This window comes from Pavona decussata, unplaced genomic scaffold (genome assembly GCF_977016875.1).
Source record: "Pavona decussata unplaced genomic scaffold, jaPavDecu1.1 SCAFFOLD_44, whole genome shotgun sequence".
Lineage (NCBI taxonomy): Eukaryota > Metazoa > Cnidaria > Anthozoa > Scleractinia > Agariciidae > Pavona > Pavona decussata.
Window position 1 is genome coordinate 734,112 of NW_028145466.1, and position 20,889 is coordinate 755,000.

The 20,889-nt window shown below is 37.7% G+C and overlaps 2 protein-coding genes across 5 annotated transcripts in view; one reads left to right on the top strand and one right to left on the bottom strand.

Moving 5' to 3' along the window:
- On the top strand, positions 1-14,663 carry LOC146482723 (uncharacterized). Of its 4 annotated transcripts, none has more exons than XM_085106824.1 (13): positions 1-153; positions 660-723; positions 2,234-2,722; positions 6,963-7,015; positions 8,670-8,699; positions 9,110-9,210; positions 10,545-10,607; positions 10,690-10,753; positions 11,542-11,628; positions 11,818-11,965; positions 12,139-12,209; positions 13,040-13,214; positions 14,462-14,663. In XM_085106824.1, exons 1-13 carry the CDS (start codon positions 138-140, stop codon positions 14,499-14,501), a joined length of 1,401 nt encoding a protein of 466 aa, XP_084962950.1. In that variant the 5' UTR covers positions 1-137; the 3' UTR covers positions 14,502-14,663. The 4 variants fall into 4 exon arrangements, with proteins under 4 accessions (XP_084962950.1, XP_084962952.1, XP_084962953.1 ...); XM_085106825.1 differs by having other exon boundaries at positions 2-153; positions 2,237-2,722; XM_085106826.1 differs by lacking the exon at positions 6,963-7,015.
- An 845-nt stretch (positions 14,664-15,508) lies between these two features.
- LOC146482724 (sin3 histone deacetylase corepressor complex component SDS3-like) overlaps positions 15,509-20,889 on the bottom strand; it is a 12,126-nt gene continuing 6,745 nt past the window's right edge. Inside the window, exons 10-15 of the mRNA XM_085106793.1 lie at positions 20,419-20,501; positions 19,503-19,566; positions 18,592-18,670; positions 17,799-17,852; positions 17,119-17,149; positions 15,509-16,639 (exon numbers count right to left, since the gene is read on the bottom strand). Of these exons, the coding sequence (XP_084962919.1) occupies positions 16,490-16,639; positions 17,119-17,149; positions 17,799-17,852; positions 18,592-18,670; positions 19,503-19,566; positions 20,419-20,501 (461 nt within the window). The 3' untranslated portion in view covers positions 15,509-16,489. The remainder of the gene's footprint in view (positions 16,640-17,118; positions 17,150-17,798; positions 17,853-18,591; positions 18,671-19,502; positions 19,567-20,418; positions 20,502-20,889) is intronic.

Consider the following 20,889-nt stretch of genomic DNA (forward strand, 5'->3'; position numbering starts at 1 on the left):
CATATCATGAAAGCGAGGCAAGCAGTTGTAGCGTGGCTTGTCTCTTTTTCGATCACGCCAAAGCTTCGAGGTTGGAGACATTTTGCTTCAAGCTTTTGTCCTTTTAACAGTGAATCTGACATCGTTTAGATTTTGCAATGGCTGAACAAGGCTGTAAGTATATTTTGGTGAATATAAGGTGTTGTTTCCGTAGAGGTTTTCTAGGATCTTAGCGGAAGAAACTTTTGTCGAGTTGCACATGTCTGACAACCGATCGATGGAGTGAAGTTTTCGCCTTGTGAAATTGCAAAGTTATCTTGCAAGTCTCTACGAATTTGTTAAAGCCTGTACCATATGACTGAAACACGGAAAAGGGATTTCAAGCGACTTGTAGCGATCTTTTCTTTTAATATGTTCTTTAGAATGCGTTGCATTATAATCTAGTCTTGCATCCACTTCGACTGTAGCTGATGTGCTTGGTAGCTGTTTTTAAATTCATTCATTCAATTTGTTACTGCATATAAACAACAGGTTTCCAGTTATCGATCTCGTTTAACCATCTACTGCCGTTCACTGAAACTTTAATTTTGATGGTTAGTGTCCTTTTAGTACTCCTCTATGGATCCAATATAGACCAAAACTAACTAAATATATGCTTTGATTTACTACCTTCAATACAGATGGGGGTGGGTATCCCCAAAGTAGTGGAGCAGCTATGTATGGTGGAAATACAGGAGCAGCCAGGTAACTGTTGTTGTTCATAAACCATCTTCTTCTAGAGAGCATAAGTCCGAAACTGGACAAAGTGAAGCTGAGCTATGGAATACAAAGCCAGTTTTACGAGTATACATGTACACTAAAATATATACGCCTTCCCCATTTTATAGAAGTTGTTCATTTATTTAAATCACTAGGTCAAAAAAATATACAGCTGTTTCGACAAAGGTTGTCCAAAAAAGCGTAAAAGTGTCCATGACAAAGGTAGTATGGGAAAAACCCAATAAATTTCAATTAAAGCTCAGAATCCATATTGCCCGCCATTGCAAGTCTTTGCTGTATGATTGAGGCACTATAGATTCTGAGCTTTTATTGAAAATTATTGGGGTTTTCCCAGACAACCTTTAAGCATTTTCGCATACGCTTTTACGCTTTTTGTGGACAACCTTTGTTGTAAAAGCTGTATATACTGATATATTCCTTCTTCTATAAGACACAAAATCATCTGCTGAGCCTCAGAGATGTTGAGCCATTAGTATAAACTTATCAGATAAGCCCTGTGTCAGAGCAAATTAATGCTTCAAACGTCAGTACTCGAATCTCTTTCCGGTGGCCAATTTACCTTTAGTTATCAACTCTGTTGATAAACCAAACATTCATTTCTACTCCCCACCAACACAGAAAGCACTTGTTGTCATATGCCTTTCCCTCTTCAAATCTTCATACACAAAGTATAAATCACTCTTCTTCTTCTTCTTCTTCTTTTTTTTTTTTTTTTTTTTTTTTTTTTTCAAGATAAAAAGAATGTCTATAAAAATAGCGGGATTCAAACCCGTGTAGACTGATCACCAGGCAGTGATCTTAACCATTAGACAACCAAGACTAGCTGCCAGAACTCACAATGTTTTGGCTACATATCCTAACCCCCACATAAATGCTAACTGGAGAGCTATTAAAGGACGTTGCCTACTAATACCGAAGTATTTTTGTGCAGTTTATGACTATGCGGGAAAAGCAGGTCTTAGCAAGGCCGACTGGAACCCAAAAAGAAAATTGGGGGTAACCACGCATTTTTCAGAGATAATTAAGCAACAATATCTCTTAAAAGCGCCAAAATATAAAGCAATGTATGGGATTTTTTCCTAAATTGAAGCTTAATTTTCTCTGAAAAATGCATGGTTACCCCCAATTTTCTTTTGAGATACCAAAGGCATTTGGTAACTTCTGCTTTCTCCGTATAGTTTTAAACCGTGCAAAAATATTCCTGTATTAGTAGGCACCACCCATAGGAAAGCTGAGTATATCGCGATGCGCAGAACGTATGCGCAGTAACAATAGTAGGCACCGTCCTTAAGTTAACCCAAGTGCTTTTTAGGCTAACTGGAGTGCTATTTAGGCTAACCAGAGATTCAGTTCATGTAATTCTAAGTAAATGTTCAAGGGCCATCTCATCTATCCCTTCCCATGCTTACCCACCGACATAGCACTGCAGTTTCTTTAGAAACTAACCCCCTTATCCATGTATCATTTCTGTCAGCAGTTATACAGGATATCAATCATATCAAGTTCCAACCAGCACCTATCAATCAAGTGCATATCAGGCGCCCTCCCAGCCAGCAGCAGCAGCGGCAGCCCCAGCATATGGAACAACACCAGGATATCCAACCTCTACTACATCCTACACAGGGTATCAAGCTGATACCAGTACTACCAGCTATTCTGCTGCAGCTCCGTCGACGCAGTATCAAGGATACAGCCAACAGCAACAGAGCAGCGGTTATTCGCAACCAAGCGCAACAGCAGGCTACCAGCAACCACCAGCGTACCCACAGAGTGGAGGCTACCAGCAACCCAGTGCTCAAGGAGGGTATGGTAACAGCCAAAGTGCTGCCGGCGGTGGAGGCTACCAAGGCGGTGGATACCAAGGGGACAGTGGGCGTGGAGGAGGTGGTGGGTATGGGCAGCAGAGTTCTTCCTATGGACAGGGAGGCGGCGGCGGCGGTTACGGAGGTGGAGGAAGAGGCGGGTAGGTTCTGACTTTCATTCTTTGTGTTACAATAACTGTTGATTTTATTTTGTGAGATTTTTAAAACTTAGGAAATAGTTTTGTAAGATGCACTCGTCTATGCACAAGCTCTAAATATGGCAAAGAGGGAGGCAGCTACAGTGTACGGCAGAAAGAAACTGTGAACAAAAGATGGCGGTGGTAAAGTTGCTTTGCAAGAGCAGAGTCATTCATGTGTGTCTTGTAGTATTTTGCCCTTACTTGCCAAAGAGCAATTAGTTGTAGAGAATTCCATGTTGCTAAATACATGTATGAAATTTTGCTTGTCAAATCCAAGAAAGTATTGCTAAACATTGTCTTGATCAGAAAGTAACATGCTAATGAGGTGTGTTCTGATCAAGGTGAATCCCAAGTTATTATTTGGTCATGTTCTGGTTGAACTCAAACCCTTGTGAAAAATCTTATCCGTTATAAAAATCCCATCCATTACACAACTGAAGGCATTTGAAATAACAAGGTCACATCTGGTGTGGCTTTAACATACACTGATTAAAATGTATGTATTGAGATAAAGTAACCTTTACAACTTTATGTATACACACTTATCTTGGTTCTTGTTATGTCATGGGTAAAGCAATGTTTTTTAAAATGGATACCAACGTTTTGGGGGCATAACAGTTTTATATATATTAATTAATGAAGTTTTGGTTCTTGCATCACTTTGTTTGCGTGTTGAATGCATTTCATTGGTTACTGACAATAAACTGTCACGATTATGATCACAGGTACCCCTGCTCTGTGGAGCAATGCGCAGAGTAATTAACTCTAAAAGTATTGCAAATCTAATAAATCAATTATTAAAATTAAACTCAGAGCCATGAGGGTAGAACTTGTAATAGAAACGGAAAAAAAAATGTTTCTAGTACAGTACTGTACTTTTCAACAACATAAATTCTAAAACTGGAAACTCAACTAGCAAAATAATGTGTTTTGCACTGCATCCAATTATCCTACAGTTCAGGAGATACATATCTCACAAAGCAAAGGTATTTTTCTCTGTCATGTTCAAAAAGTCAATTTTTTTGACTTAGCGATTCTTTGAATCAGTGAATTCTGATCAACTCTCTTTTTTAGTCATTTTCATGCACCTAACTTTTCAAGAATTATAGCGGTGTAAAATGCAGTCATTGACAAGTTGACTTTTGTATTCCAATAGTTTGTGTTGTTGAAAAGTATGGTGATGGGAATTTATTAGCCAGTGTTCTTACGAGAGTTCAAGGTATCAGTTGTTTTGTCTCTGACTTCCCTTTTGTGGGGGTGCTGAAGGGGTAAATTGGGAACTGGTATTTGCCTTTTTTCACTGGGGAAATTGGGATTGATGGATGTTAGAATTGGGATGGAAATGGGATAGAATTTGGATGTTAAATCTGGGGCAAAATTTGAGCTGGAAACTAAGATTTGAGCAAATATAGACCCTATGCAGAAATGACTGACGTTTTAATAATAATAATATTCTTTTTGTTTGGATTCAAATTAGCCTCACTAACCTTGCTCTTGAGTTAAAAAATCAACAGAATATTTCACCATGAACGAGGCTAGTGAGGCTAATTTGAATGCAGACAAAAGAATTTTAAAATGTCAGCCATTTTTGCATAGGGTCTATTGGGTTGAGATTTGTAAACCCCCTCCAGGACACTCTCTTTTTTGGGGGTGGGGGAGAGGGGGGCACAGATAATTTGAGGATTGCATCTCTTTTGGTGAAGGGTTGCTGAGGATTGGAATGGGGATTGGTTCGGTATTGTTTCGATTATGGGATAATTTGAGTGTCTTTCTAGGCTCAACATGAATAATTTGAATTTTATTTTGTTGCTGTAACAAGGAAAGGTCAATCAACTTTCTGAGCAATGCTGTCACAACTCCGAACATCAGCATTTTGTTTGTCTTATTGGCGCTGTTAGTGACTGGCTAACATTTAAAGAGCTCTTATTATCATGGGTGGGATCTAAATATATAAACCTTAGAATTTTTTGTAATGTGTGATTAGGATTGATAACGAATTAAGAAAGGGTTCCCTGGTTGGTGCATACACTAATACTGTATCCTTGTGATTAGTGAAAGGGTTTTCTCATGCCCTGGCTTTGGATGGAGGGATCTTGGATAAATGTAAATGTGTCTGTATTGGTCAAGGGTATGCATGCATGTGGGGGGTGGGGGGATGGTTACTGCTAGGATTGCTCCAAATAAACTTTCCCACTGGGCCGATTAATGTCAAAACCTTTTGGTAGACAGCAAACAAGAGAGGATCTTCTGCATTGAGTAGATTGAATGATACATGCGTAATTGCTGGCCTAAACAAGTGGGTAAAAAATTTGTAGAATGAAAGGTCTATTAATTTTGTTAGTTGTCTAAATTTGTGTTGAAAACAGCAGGATGACGTACCTAGTACTTATAGTTAGACTCGGTGGCTTAATGTTATCAACTGTGAACCACTGATACCAAAACAGGAACATTGAAGTCTACAAAATGATGTTGCATTTGAGCTTTTCCCTCTCCTTAAGTTTGCTGTCTACATAGGTGACAAAGATTAATATGGTAGCACAGCAAGAAGAAGCACCTAAAAATGATAAAGTGTGAGGCATCTTTAGCTTGCATAGCTGACGGGATATTGGGTGAAGGCAGACCTTGGGTGAACAAGCAGCAAAGATGAGAGAGGAATGGGGAAAAGGCGATTTGAAATCCTGCCTGCTGGAAAACTATGGGCTTTTGAAAAGTCTGTGCACCATTGCATGGGGAATTCAGATTGGCTGAGAGCTGGGATCACATCAGTCAAATGTTATGTGATCTCTACTGTGATCATCTTTGGAATTCACATGAAAATAATCAATAAGTTTCAGATTACAATTTTCTCTCAGAGAAGCTGGTTTAATAAGATCAGCGCTGGAGATAAAAGTAGGCGACATTAAAAAAAATCCTTGTTTTCTGGCAGGCGGTATATTCTCATAGGTTTATGCTGTTCATTGTTAAGGCTTATGCCACTCACGGCTGCTCCACTACCAAAACTTTATAAAATACCAAGCCTTGACCATTCAATAGAAAGGGTTTTCTGAATCCATTTACCTCTAGAGTGGAAGTCAAACATCTGTTGTCAGAAGCTACAATAATATATTATAAAAGATGGAGTTTGTGTGTGACTGTAGTATATACCCTTTGCAGTGCACTCAAACTTACAACCCCACCTTTTCTTCTGTTTGTTAGTATCTGCTAGAGTGATAAAATGGTTACAAGTTTGAGATTTGAACTGGGTGAATTTTGCCCAATAAAGGCATTAGCTGAAGATATAAAAGGTCATAAAGCTATTTGATGTGATTATGTTTGACCTAATGTGATTGCAAGTGAAAATTGATTCATGCACATTCGGCTTTACTGATGCTTGTCATGTGGTATCTGTAAGAATTGTCGTCAGTTTCACCTCTAACCAACCGTCAAATTCAAACCTCTGATCTGACTGCAAAGTTGTTAATAGACTTCCTCAATCATTCTTACTGATACCCAATAGGGTACATGAGGAGATAGGGTTAAGGTTCGTTGTTTGATGAACATGTTAGCAAACACTGCTCAAGAACAGCAAAGGTGAGCAGTCATTACTAAACGAATATTTAGATCTTACAATCTAAACTGCTCAACCATTCTGCTCAAAACATTATTTTTTATTCAAATTTTGAATAGTCATCTGGATGATGGAATTACTCAGCCACAAGAATGTTAACACAATTTTAATTGGTGCTTTTTCGGACATTTGTTAGTTTGTAGATCACTGTATGTCAATAGAGTTAAAACAGGTCTCCCCTAAGTTGCAAATTGCAGTAGCAAAGACAGAAATTAAAGACCACTAGGTTTGAGTACCAGCATGAAAGAAACCATTTAAGGTACGGTATGCATGATTGATGGAACTCTGTTTTTAACTTCATACCCAGAGGTTTGATTTTGAAGGTTGCATAGCAGTGAAATCAACATTAAATTGTCTCCAGGTCAAATCTCAGGTGAAACTATTTTATAACTCTAAGTGGTTATCGTTCAGTTATCAGAAAAACTCTCTGAAGGCTGCATTTTTAACTACTGACCTAATTAATTAAAGTTAACCTTATTTAAAAATAAAGATTCATGAATATTGGTGTTTACTACTAAACTGGTTAATTGAGGTACTTTGTACCACAAGACCCTCTTCTGAACAATGACTTAATTTGATTGGTACAATACACAGTGGTGGCAGAGGCGGTAGCCGACCGGGTGGATACAATAGTAATGTGGGTTATGGTAAGTCATGTGACGCAGACACTCGCCTGCTATCGTTTGTTACAATGCTGTCTGTGTGGTGTTATGCAATCACTCCGGCCGGTCGGCTCTAAAGTTGGTAGTATCATTGGTCAATAATCAATCATGGTTTGATTTCAAAGCATCAATGCAAAGTTCATAAACTTGGTCTGACAGTGTAATCACTGGAGATGTTCTGTGTGACATGAAATTACAATGTAAAAGGTACACTACATCCAAACGAGTTTTCCATGGCCATTTAAGGTGAACTACTTGGTAATGGTTTCCATAAATTTCAAGCCTTGGTGTTGGTCTTTAACAACTGTCAACTAAACAGCACATTTATAGGTGCAAAGTGGTGTAAAATCAATCTGGTTATCTGAAACATTCATCTAGTAAATGGGGAATAAATTGAAGTTGATGGCGTTACAATGACCTCTGATCAAAGCTGTTGTCCGGAGTCCTTGTCTAGACACAATCTATAAGATTGTATGTGTTGCAGCTTCATGTACATGTAATTTGTTATGCTTGCAAATTGTTTTATCTGGTTTAAACAATTTACTATATTTTATTAATGTCATGTGTGGTTCTTTCAAATGGTTTGAAATTTTAAACTGCAGTGTAAGGAGTTAGAAGTCTCGGCATCAGATTAAAGTGATGTTAATGAACTGACTTTTTCCTTAAATTGCAGTTTATTATTAACTACCATTTATAAAGTATTTTCTGATCTAATCATGCTATTGTAATAATTATCCTTCAGTGCTCTTGTTATTGGGAGATGAGATCCCCCATTGTTGTAAATAGGGTTTGAATTTGGTAGCTCAATTCATTAACAATGCATAATTTGTTTTTTGTCAAAACGTTTTGTATTTCTGTTGTGGACAAATTGGTTAAGTTAAATATATGTGGTCTCTAACTTCAAAACTCAGCTAACTGCTTCAACCATCATTAGTTGAATTTGGCTTTGCCATTTGTTATATTGACAATGAACAGTGGACCCCTGAAAGACAGAAATACTAATGGAATGTCACCTGTGACAACCCATGACACACGACTTTTGAACTTGCTTATTTAAAAACAAATAGCTTTTCCCTGATAGCCCACAAAGATATATGTGTAACTGATGTATCTTTGAAAACAGAACTTTTGGTTGAGTTGGAACTTTGAGATAACCTTCCTTTTCCTCGACAAATTGATAAGCTGTGAACTGCACATGTGTTGTTGAATTTGCAATCCCCCTAGAAAGGCTTGTTAATATTTTCTGTTGTCGTACTTAGTGTATCTCAATTCTCAGTTGTTCTGAGGTTGCCTACAATCTCTAACTGGCTGAGAAGCCTACATCTCTAACTGGCTGAGAAGTAGTTTTTCCCTGTGCCTACTTAGTCTTGTTGGACTAAAAAAGAGCCCCACGCTTAACAGGGTAGAACATGGGAATCTCAGTGGACTTACCTTTGATACATGAACTAACAGTGATCTGATAAAACTATGGGCATGGTTTGGCACTGGCAAATGACACTTTGTGGTAATCATTGTGTAGAAACTTTCGTCAGATAGAAAACTGCAGTGGACTGCAGGGTTAAAGTAAAGATAAATTTAAGTTGAATCTGAGACACTTTTCAATCCAGCACTAAAAAAAATTATGTGCTTTTTTTACCAGGTAATCCTCCTGGTGGTGGACAACAAGACGGTACTTGAACTTTAATCTTTTTCTATCTAATAACATTGGTATACAGTTGAATCTTGAGCAATCAAGGTGGGCAGGGATCGCACCGTGGTGAACACTCGCCTCCCCCCCTCCCCCACCACCACCAATATAATGTGGGTTGAGTTTGTTGTTGGTTTTCAGCCTTGCCCAGAGAAGTTTTTACTCCACGCACTCTGGTTTTCCCCTCTCCTTAAAAACCAACATTTCCAAATTCCAATTTGATCTGGACCAGGTTTGCAAAATTCTGTAGTTTAAATTCATTTGGTTTTAAGCTAGATAAAGACTCTCAGTTTTGTCATCTGTTATGAGAGTTTAATCTGCACTGGTTATTTCTAAACTTCAGGTATACCTGTAAATGTTGTTTTAACTGATCGTTCTGTTTTCAAATACAGGAAAGGAGTATGAAACAGATCAGGTTTTTGTATCCAACCTTGCTCCCTCTGTGACAGAAGAAAGCATCAAGGAACTGTTTGGTTCTATTGGGATAATAAAGGTAAGTGCGTCTGTTTGCTTTGTTCTTCGTTGTGCACTTTCCCAGCCATGAAAACATTACTGTACTTTTCAACAACCTGCAACCTCTTTTACAAACAAAATATTATTATAAGCATGAATCAGAGTATTGGAAAGTCAGTGTTGGCATGTACCTGTGGAAAGATGTACCGTAGTCGACATAACAAACAATGTCGTGACTAAAATTAATACAATAAAAGTTGTGGTTATTTACTAGCTAAGGGCACCTAGGAGAGACAATCTTAATTGCTGGAGACACTTTGGATTCCATGTTATTTGGAAGAAAGAAGCAAACTAAATAGATATAACTTATTACTGCCTCCCTTAAAACATGAACTCAAAAGGGCGCCATTTTCTGTTGAAGTTTTGGAAGTGTTTTGCTTTGTTTAGCTGTAATTTGTTTAATTACTGTACCTCTTTTTTCAAGGATATAAATTTCCTTAAGTTCTTTTTGGTATGTATTGGCATGATTATCCTTACAAGTCTATGTTTCTTTTAATCCACTTTATCTCAGATATTTGTTAAAATTTGTCATATTGGTAATTTTCAAACCTTCTTCTCTTAAGTCTTTGGTCATTATGCTTCATTTGACTTTATTGTTTTTCCCATTCCCGTGAAACCTAACCAGCAGTGAGTTAAATTCTTTCATAGTTTTCCGCCATGTGGGCAAACTAGACATGACATACACTCATTGGAAATAGTTTCTGATACAGCTTACGGGCAATAAATTCTTTAAGAATTTGTTACATGTAGGTTGTATCAGAAGCTATGCTTGAGGTTCATGGTAGCTTGTCACATGTAATTTGATTGATATTTTGGCCCTTTTTTATAGTCCTGATTAAAATGCCCTTACATGGGCGAGTTGGCATTTTTGCTAATAATAATAATAATAATAATAATAATTATAATAATAATAATAATAATTATAATAATAATAATAAAAATAATATTTATTTATATAGCGCTACTTCCAAATTGCCCAATAAGACTTCACAACATGTGGTTTACGTGAAAAGTTAGATTATTTAGTAGCTGATTTAAGAATTGTGACAGCTTAATAACAGAAAGAAAGAAAGCTATGGGTTTTGTGCTGTTTTTCATTGAGTATGGGCTCTGACCCTCACAAATTGAGATGTTTGCGGACTTTTAATGGAATGAAATGAGGGAAAATGCAACACGTCTTCTCAAACATCTTCCATACTAAGCTGTAGATGGTGTAAAATGTAACTGTGTGTTGAGCAATACTTTTGAAGTTTTGAAATGTGGCATTAACAAGGGTACAGCTGTACTCAGGAACTATGTTGTTCTGTTATTTAGATTGACAAGAAGACTGGAAGCCCCAGAATCTGGATATACAGACATCCTGATGGTACTCCCAAGGTAAGCACTAATTATTTTGAATGTTTAAGCCACAGGACTGATTATGAAACCAAATAACTGTTTTACTTCTTGTCATATACAGGGAGATGCCACAGTGACTTACGATGATCCGCCAACAGCTTCTGCAGCCATTCAGTGGTTTAACGGCAAGTGGAATAAAATAGAATGTCAAAAACGTAACCCACAAACTTGAACCACATGTACATGTAGTTTCCCCAGGTTCATTCATTTAAATCATCGGTTTTTATCTTTGCATTGATAGCAACAACAACAACAAAAAACTGACACAGTCATCTTGTCTAAATGTGTTCTTTTGTTATTATCATCATCATCATTATCTAGGACTTTCAGTATCAAAATAGTTTTGGGTTTTCACTGGTGTTTCAACTTATAACACAGCCTATTTACAGTTGCTAATGAAAACATGCAGTTGTTGAAACATTATGTTCTTTTAGTGCTTATCTTTATCCTAAAGTGTTTAGAGTTATCGGGTAGAAAGTATGAGGAAGAACAGTAGCAGTATTTTAACATCTTTAACTTTAATTTGAATAATTGTATCTCAGCTTTCCTTAGTTATCTTGGCAGCTAGTTTTCAGTGTTTAGCAGGTCAGATGTGGTACAGTGACCAACTAACTTCCAGTGCTGCATTAATTCTTGATACTGTCTGTCTCTCTGATGACAGACAAGTTAAGGCTAGCATTACTTTTGTAGAGTAGCTGAGACAATGGCCAGGACTTCTAGGACTTAGGGCCGTCATTCAAAGTCTCCAGTTGTTGTCATTGTTGTTGTTTTGTTGTTGTTGTTGTTGTTGTTTTTTTTTTGTCCTTTCCAATCTCTCAGTGTCTGGCTGTCTTCACTGTTGCGGTCAGTTGTAATAGCTGGCTGCCGGCTGCTTATATCAGTCCTGAGAACCTAGTAATTTTTTTGTTCACAGGCAAAAACTTCCTTGGACAAAACATTAAGGTTGAATTTGCAGAGAAAAGAGTACCGAAAGGAGGGTTTGGAAGAGGCAGCGGACGAGGTACAGAGAGCTCTTCTAGAACTTACCTTGATGTGACAATGACTTATTTGAATTTTGAATTTTCTGAATTGTTGGAGTTCACTTAGAGGACATTTTACATGTATGACAGTTTTGTCTGCTTGTTTTACTTAATTGTTTACATACAAGTTGTGTGTTAGGTTCTCAAATGGATGATTCATTTTCCATCAGGAGGATCTCGAGGTGGTCGCGGTGGAGGTGGTGACCGAAGGGGTGGTGGTAGGGATGATGGCCGCGGTATGGGAGGAGGAGGAGGAGGGGGAGCAGGCGGAAACCAGGGCAAGATGGAAGCTCGTGCAGGAGACTGGGACTGTCCATCGTAAGTTGTCTTTTTTTGTCTTTTCAAACCATGGAAATAAAAATATTGGTATCCCCAAAAATTGCCACATAGCAAGTAAAAGTCACGTCAAATTCTGAAATTGTGCTGTTCATGCTACTGTCTGGTGATCCTCTGGAAATCAGGTTCTAATGCGCTATGTTGGTTGTACCCAGGTGTGGTAACATGAATTTCGCCAGAAGAGATACCTGCAACAGATGCCAAACACCACGTGAAGGAGGTGACGGTAAGAATCTGTCGGAGCAAAATACTGATTCCCATACATTCCTTTTACTGTCAGTTGGAAATATAGAGTGAGACATCAGGATAACTGCTTACGATTCTGACAAATTTCAAGGAAATCTGTTGAGTGCTTGGGAAAAGTTAAAAAATATCATGTCCGGACTTGACTGTACTACTCAGTCACTGGCTTTGCTATGAAAGGTCGCACTTTAGGATTTCATCAACAAATTGAAACTTGGAACCACGTTGTACAGTACAGTAAACAGCACCACAGAAAAATACTGCTCAGTAGCTTTCATTTGAATTGTGACACTTTGGGATTTCATCTACAGACTCAAAAGTTAGAACCACCTTATACAGCATAATAAACAGCACCACAGGAAAGTGATGCTCAGTAGCTTTCACTGGAATGTTCACACTCTACTTTTAGGATTTCATCCCACGACTTTAAAGTCTAGAACGTTAGAACTATCAGTATCACATCAGTTTGTTGTCAATACCCAGTTGTTTGAATGCTAATCCACAATAATTAAAAGTTAACCTCGGTTTTCATCTTGCTCATTGAAAATATTTTTAAAGACTAATGTTAAGCCAATGGCAGAGGAAAGTCTACTTTAAGTCAAAACTAAGGGACAAAATGTTTTGGAAGAATCTTTATTGGTCAGTAATTTAACTCAATTCAAAGTTCATTTAACCCAGGAATAGCTTAATCGGGCTTTGAACAACTGGGCTTAAGGTTACAGATAGAATTGACTCAAGAAAAGGTTTGAATCAAATGATATTTTGGGAGTATGCAAATCAATATCACCATTGAATTTTCCTTTGTTAATTTAGGTGGTGGTGGTGGTGGCTATGGTGGAAGAAGTGGCGGAGGAGGAGGAGGGAGAGGCTGGGGTGGTGGTAGAGGAGGAGGAGGAGGAGGCCGTGGTGGACCACGTGGTGGCGGCGGAAGAGGAGGACCAGGTGGACGAGGTGGTTACGGAGGAGGAGGACGAGGAGGTTATGACAGGTAAGATGGTAATCTTCTGTCTTAACATATGAGGATGATGCTCGTGTGTTTTGCTTGCTTTTCTGTCCCTAAGAAAACTATGGGACTGCTGACCGGATGCAGAATGTTTTTAGTTCAGTTCATCATGACTCATTCCCTTTGATTTGATTTGTCATCTTAGGGGAACAACCTTGTGAGAAAAAAAGATGTTTTCATTTCTTCCTTATTTTAGTTTTTGAGCCATTTTGTTCTGAGATGGGGTATAGATTTTAACCATTCTGGTCTGAGAAAATGGGTATGAATTGTAAGGGAAAGTTTTTAATTGGTGAACCAGAAAATTAAATATGTTGGGATGAACTAACAGCCTAGCATCCCATTGAGAAAAAAAAATTACCCCCTATTTGATGTAACAATCCTTCTGAATTGAAACCATAGTGAACTTCTTCTTAAGCAGTGATGAAAGCAAAAGGCAGTGAGAGTGCCATGTGATCTTCAATCATATGACCATTAAAGCAATGCTTTGGGGTGTTTTGTAAATGTTTGGGTGATTTTTAGGTTTATTTGGGAGGAGATAGTTTTTCTCAAAAGAGTAGTAAAATTAAGAGAAATAAGAAATATTGAAGATTTGGTTAAGTTTTAAAATTAGAATTTGTAGTTAATAGTGGTCATATTAATAGACGGATACCAAGTTAGTCCACTAGCAACCTGGGGTGCTTTTGCAAGGGTATCAACTGTCTGTTAGTGTTCCAAGAATCATTTTCTTTCTTCTATCCCTTCCTTAAACCTCTTAAAATTCCATCCAAATTCATGTGTACCCCCACCTGAAGAAGTTGCGATAACTTCAAAAAATTTTGTAGTAAAAAGAATCTTTGCTCTGAGTCCATAAAATTTCTGATCAACTCAAGTTCATTCATACCTTGGGGTTGGTTTCTAGATACCGTGGTCCCGAAGTTTTGATTCTTTTTTCTGCTCAAACAGAATTGAGCCACAAAGCTGCATCTGCAGCTCAGTTTTGTTTGAAGACAAAAAAGAAAGGAAACCTTCACAAACCATGTTTTTTTCTTTGAAGTTACTGTTATCTTGAATTCTGTTTAGATATTTGATTCACCAGAGTCTTAGAAAGAGGGAAATCAGTGAAATTATTTGTTAATAGTGTCAGGTTTCCAGAATTCAGCAGCAAAAAAAGCTGTGTCAAGTACTCACTCCCTCCCTTGTCAGGGATACTGTAGTTGAGAGGCTAACTTGACTGTTTTCTTGTGTATCTGCAGACAAGGAGCAAGACAGGATCGAAGAGACAGACCATACTGAACAGCTTCTTGGCTGTCGATTTACACTGTCATTTGGTTCATTTTCATGTTATTAAAATAGGAAGCATTTGCAGAACGATTCTACTACTTGTTTGTAAATTATTAAGTTGTTTTATCCTGTAATTGTGAGCTTCACTGTGAAAATAAAATTTGTTTTACGTTGCATAGTTGAATGTTTCACACCCATTCGAAACCTCCTGTAGCCTGCCCAAAGGCATGTTGAACACGTTTCCCAAACGGTCTATGTTTACAGCGGTTGTGACAAAGGTCGTCCAAAAAAGCATAAAAGCATACGCGACAATGCCGAAAGGTAGTCTGGAAAATACCCAATAAATGTCAATGACAGCTCAGAATCCAAAATGCCTTGACCGTACAGCGAAGACTTAAAATGGCGGGCAATATGGATTCTGAGCTTTTATTTGGGTATTTCCCAGACTACCGTTCGGCATTGTCGCGGATACTTTTAACACTTTTTTTCAGACCTTTGTCAAAACAGCTGTATATGAGCATTGTTACAAGGGTCATAAGTTACATTGACATCTGCATTAATTTTAAAATTTAGTATAGTAATTATATAGTTAGAGAAAACTGAAACGATGACAGGCACAGTGTTCCACCCTTGCTAAGGATGGGAATTTTGTCTGGTAATCGAGGGACAGGGAGATAAAATGACTACTGGTGGAGGGAAAAATCGAAAAAGTATCCCACTTTACAGATGATGATACATGGCTACGCTGCCTCCGTCAGAAAACATTGCAGGTTATTTTTTTGGTTTTGGTTCTTACCTACCCGTGACCTGTCCACTTCGTGCCATGTGGCACATAACGCCTCAAATGCTTTGCTTACTTAAGCAAGGTACCACATTGGCCCCAAGAGAAGATTGCCTTCGAGTTGTAGGGTTTATAAAATATGTAATTATTTTGGACTCAGAAGTGCATCACAAAAAGGGTTTTAGCAATTTTCAGTAAATTTAATTTACTGAAAATTACTTAAAAGAATGGACAGACATCAGTATTCTGAAATCTTTATTACAGAGTCATACAATGTTAATACATATATACAGAATTGACTTCCAAAACGACCATTCACATACCGACACTCAACCATTCTCTACAAGAAAATACAGTATTAAGATAACAAGAACAGACCCTGAAACAAGAAGGTGCAAAATGGTCTATTCACTCAGTCTTGACAGTGCAGAATTGACAAAGAAAGTCTCACATTTACCCAAAATTTTGTTGAATGGTTGAAAAGGGTAAAATGATCGTAATAGCACCGTCTCATGAAATTCACAATTGGCCAATTTTCTTGTTCTTATCCGTTCTTATATTTATCTTATACTCTGACAATATTATCGACACCACTTCCAGTCTTGAGTGTGACTCCAATTAGCTGCACCATATTAATTCAGCTCCAATATCAACATGTAATTTCTCCTTACTGTTCTCCATATATTTCCAATGCTACTGGTTGGGAGACTCTCTAAAAATCAAGGCATTTCATCTCTGATGTAATATATCAAACACGAGACACTGTTTCATCACATATCAAACACAGAGAAGAGAGTTAAAAATACGATGCATAGCAGGGTATTTTTGACGAAGTTCGAGGTTTTTGATGAAACACTGTGATGAGTGTTTGATATAACTTCTCAAACAACCTGATTTTGAAGGAGAAATTAAGGATGCAAATAGGAGGAGTTTTTCATCAGATATCCAAACATGTCACAGGTGCATGACTTCCTTTGTCTTTGGCTTTTGAATAATTATTAATGAGTTTGAGAAGATTATTTCCTTTATTCTCCTGACTTAAATGTTATTTAAATCAAGCAGGGCCATTGTAAGGAGAAATGAGATGTTGATCCCCCTGGGACTTAAAGGGTTAAGGAGTCAATATTTAATTTAGTGCTCAAGTATAGTTTCTAACAAATCCAAAGAAACACCCACTGTTCATTATCTTACACAAAGGAAAACTGTCTTCAAGGGCATGCTATGTATTACTGGTATGAGTCATCGCAGGAGTAGAACTGATGCTTGAATTGCTGCTACTGGTGTTTTTCTTCTTGAGATGAAATTTGCCTTTTATCAGCGAGGAAATGTAAATACGGACTTTGGTGTTGTCTGTTTTCTTGATCCAAATCTAGAGGAAAATCAAACACAACGGCATTAACCAGATTTTTTTCTAACTTATAGGGGCTTCAGGGTTAACCATGAAAAGGGAGAGAGATTTAGCCACACCTGAGATGAGCAAATTCACATCTTTGGGTCAAAAGATGATTTGCTAAATTGTGGTTTGGCTAAGTCTGCATTTTCTTACGTCGTACGTTGTGAACTTTATTACTACATATTAATATCATCACAGCTTTTTTTTCTGTTTTTGTTTCTTTGTAAGTGTGTTGTCAGGATGGTTATTGGATTAAAACCAAATTATTTTAAAAATTTCTTTTTTTTCCTTTTTCCCCTTTAACTGCTGGAAAAAATAATGATTTTGACACAGCCTAATCTTATTTAATAATAGCCTGCACATAGGCATCTCGCAATTTCCTTGAGCTCAAAGGACACGTCTGTGCACCGGCTAGTTAAGGAGGTAAAAAAGAAATTAACAAAATTGCGGCTTACCTCTGACTGGCCAACAGAGTGAAGCGAACCACTGTAACGAAAAGAAAGATTAAAAAAGCATGTTTATTTTGGGTCTGAAGAGGATTTTAGAATAAAAGTCCCAGTAAGTTATATTTGTGTTCTGTCAATAAATATTATTATTATTATTGTACAGTGCATCAAGAAAAAAAAATGAACTTTAAGAAAGGGGGACTGTTTTGTTGATGACCGGCTCCTCAGCTCATGGAGCTACAATCCTGGCCAAAAATGCTGGGATGATTTCCAAAACTCAACAATACCTCCCCGCCCCCCATGAAATGTTGTCATGTTGCTGTGTTCATGTACAGTCCAAATGATTTCAGTGGCTATCAACGTTACTTGGGGGAGTGGGGGGGGGGGGGGGCCTTTTTCAAAAATTCCCAATATAGATATCCAAAACACAAATGAACACTGCAAATGTTATTTTCGTATCTGTCCCAGAAATACTGGGCAGAATTGTAGCTTCTCCAAAGCCTAATGTCACCTCCATTGTCCATTGGTTCATTTTGAGCATTTGTACATGTAAGGCCCAGTGCCTACAGTAGTTTCTTTTTAATTTCGATCAAATTAACTCATAGTAAATAGGATACTTCCTCTGCATTGACTATGTTCTTTGACGGAACATACACTGCACTGGTGCTCACTACAGTAAGTAATCTCACCTGTATCTTCCATTTTCTCTTGTCTCTACAACAACACCACAGCCCTTGTGAAACCTGATGGAAAGATGGATCACCAGTTAAGGCAGTCTTGAAACCATTTGACACTTTAAACATAGTCCGTGCTGGTTTTTGGACATAAAATTCAAGGAGTATTCAAGCACTAAAAACTGAGTTTTCAAAGAGTAGTCAAAACAAGGTTACTTTGTCTTGCACTGTTTCAAAATGTTTTCATTGGTCATGAATATCAACTTTAAAAAAGCTTCCCTGGATATAATCTGTCCCAGATTTTGAAATCTGCACTTAATCCCTGAACTACTTTGTTACCATCCCACATTATTTCCCATCCGAATAAAAATTCAAGGAGTTTTCATTATTTTCAAGCACTTTCACCAAAAATTCTTCTTTTCAAGGGCTTTTCAAGCACCCTTGAAATCTAAAATTAAATTCCAGAGCTTTTCAAGGACTTCAAGGAGTAGCACGAACCCTGTAAAATAACCATAGTTCCCACAGGTGGAGTTCACATATGTACAGCAAAAATAAGCCTAGCTAATGGGTGACATAGTCTCCTACGTAGCAGTTATTAGGGTCATCACGCAATGCTTGGTGGGGAAAAGCATTGCGTGATGACCCCAATAACGACTGTGTGGGAGACTATGGGTGACATGACAGACAAAAGATACATGGCGCTGAGAAGGGATGTGGGATGAGAGACATGGGCTACAGTTTCCATCCAAAGAACTTGGCACATACATTATTAAATTTGAAAAAAGAAAAGAAAAAAGCAAAGGATTACCATTTCTTATCATAGAACAGCTTTCCATCCTCAGATCGGACTTCAATGGGATATGAGATTTCTGAATGAGAGCCATTCCCTGGAAAGAGAGTTTTGAGAAAGAATAGCAGTAAGACATTGTGCAAACTAGTCTAATTGAAGGGCTGAGTGCATTTTAGACTAGTTTTCATGAATCTTTTCATCTTTTAGAAACAAATGTAGTGAATCATCAGGAATTGATGTCCAAAACAGAGATCCGAATTTGCCTGTGTCATTACTGAATAATACATCATTCTCACTTGTTTACCAGGCTTAAAATATTACATCACATTTCCTTTCATTGCGCATATGCACTCATTGACATTCCAATGCTAGCAGTATGCAGGATATTTGTCCAATGAACCAAGTTTCATGGCCTTAGCTCACACGAGTCTCCTGTAGCTCAATGGTAGAGCATCCGAACTAGTAATGAGAAGTTCTTAGGTTTGACTCCTGATAGGAGCAGTCGGAATTTCTTTTTCCGAATTTGCCTGTGTTATTACTGAATAATACATCATTCTCATAGATCTAATGTTTTTCAGTGTTTTGAATGAGAAAAGTGAGCTCAATATCAAAGGACAAATTAATTCTCCTATCTTGTTACCATACTTTTCTTATAAAAGTACTGGGGAGAAGTTATTAAAATATCAACTGAAGAATATTCACCTTGGGTGATCATAAGCTTAATTCTAATGACCGCAAGGGTTGAATAGGGATTGATATCACAAGGAGAAATTTGATGCTGATCACTGTCAGGGCTTAAAGGGTTAACAGTGGAAGCCAGTCCTGCATTATGATTTTTATTCCTTTTTCTCCATAAAAGCTTTCAATAACAAACTTATGGTGATTTTAAATTCTGCACGTAAAATTAAGACATCAGCTGTTGAACATACCTGAAGACGTCTTAATGCGACTGTTTCCTGTTTTATTTTCTGAGCGAGATTGAGATGAAGATACCTGAGGAACATTAGCAAACAAAACACAACAGAATTGAATGCAACCTCAAAGTGGGTATGCCCAATATTTTAGGGCTTTGTACACACGAGGGGTAATGAAATGCTTTTTTGGCCAAAACGTCAGGAAAACACTCCAAACTTGCCCAGTTATAGTATGCATTGCAGATTTTGTGTGTTAAATGTGGATCCTTAGTGGTGTCTTGCCTAAAAGCTGAATTTCAAAGGATTTGATCACATCAAACGGCCACTAAATTCAAACAGGCAAAATTCCTAGCAATGGTTTACCACACAAAATCCAAAGTACAGGCTAAAACTGGGATACTTTGAGCATTTTTCTGACTTTTTGGTCAAAACAGGGATATATGCCCCTATTGCAGTGTTACAGCTGGCAATATTTTGTGGTCACACTAAAGCAACACAATGGAAATTTCCTGGGGGATTTTCCTCGCTGCAAATCAATGCAAGGATTATTTAAATCTCAGTTGTACATGTACTCTTCACAATGATCGTGGCAATTTATAAAGAGTGCAAAAAGGGCTTTATCTATAAACAAAATGATCATTGTTCTTGAGGAGATCCAAATAATTTGCAGTAATGACTGGATTATTTCACTCTGGCCAAAAATGTCAACTGTTCCTGCACTAACAACAGTCAATCTTATAAATATTACTATCATTTGCAAAATACAAGGGATGCACAGAATGAGGCCCTAAGTGACTTTGATGTAAGGCAAAATTCTCCTTTTGTTTCACAAGTGAAATCAAGGCAAATTGGAAGGAGAATCTAGCAATTTATCGGAAGTCACCTAGGGCTTTTCTCCAGGCACCCCTTCAAATTAAGAATGTTAACACACCTCCCCAGGTAGAGAGACCAGCTTATTGAGTGCTTTCAAGTCCTCCATAATCTCTTCCTCGTCCAGCATAAAGTTTATCTGGGGTGGGATCAGTCAAGGTTTCATAACAATAGAGGCTCCCAGCCAACCCCAACCATTTGATTTTAGTCTGAAAACTAACACAATTAATTTTGTTTACAAATTTAATATCATCTTAAAGACACCTCTGTGCACTAAATGTAAATCTCAGCTTACAGTTCAGGCATATTTTGTTGGGTGAGCAAGCTCTAAATATTGCTATGAGTTTCAAAGCAAGCTGTTGTGTTGGACTGAAAAAATGGATAAGAGTTGGCACAAGTAAACATTGATCAATTTGGATTTAGTGCAGATCTGTCCCAGAGATAACAGGACTAAGAATTTGAGCTGCAGAGTTGCAGTTTCTCGTTCTCCCCACCTCCTACTCACCCTGTCTCGCTACACTCTACAGGTTTT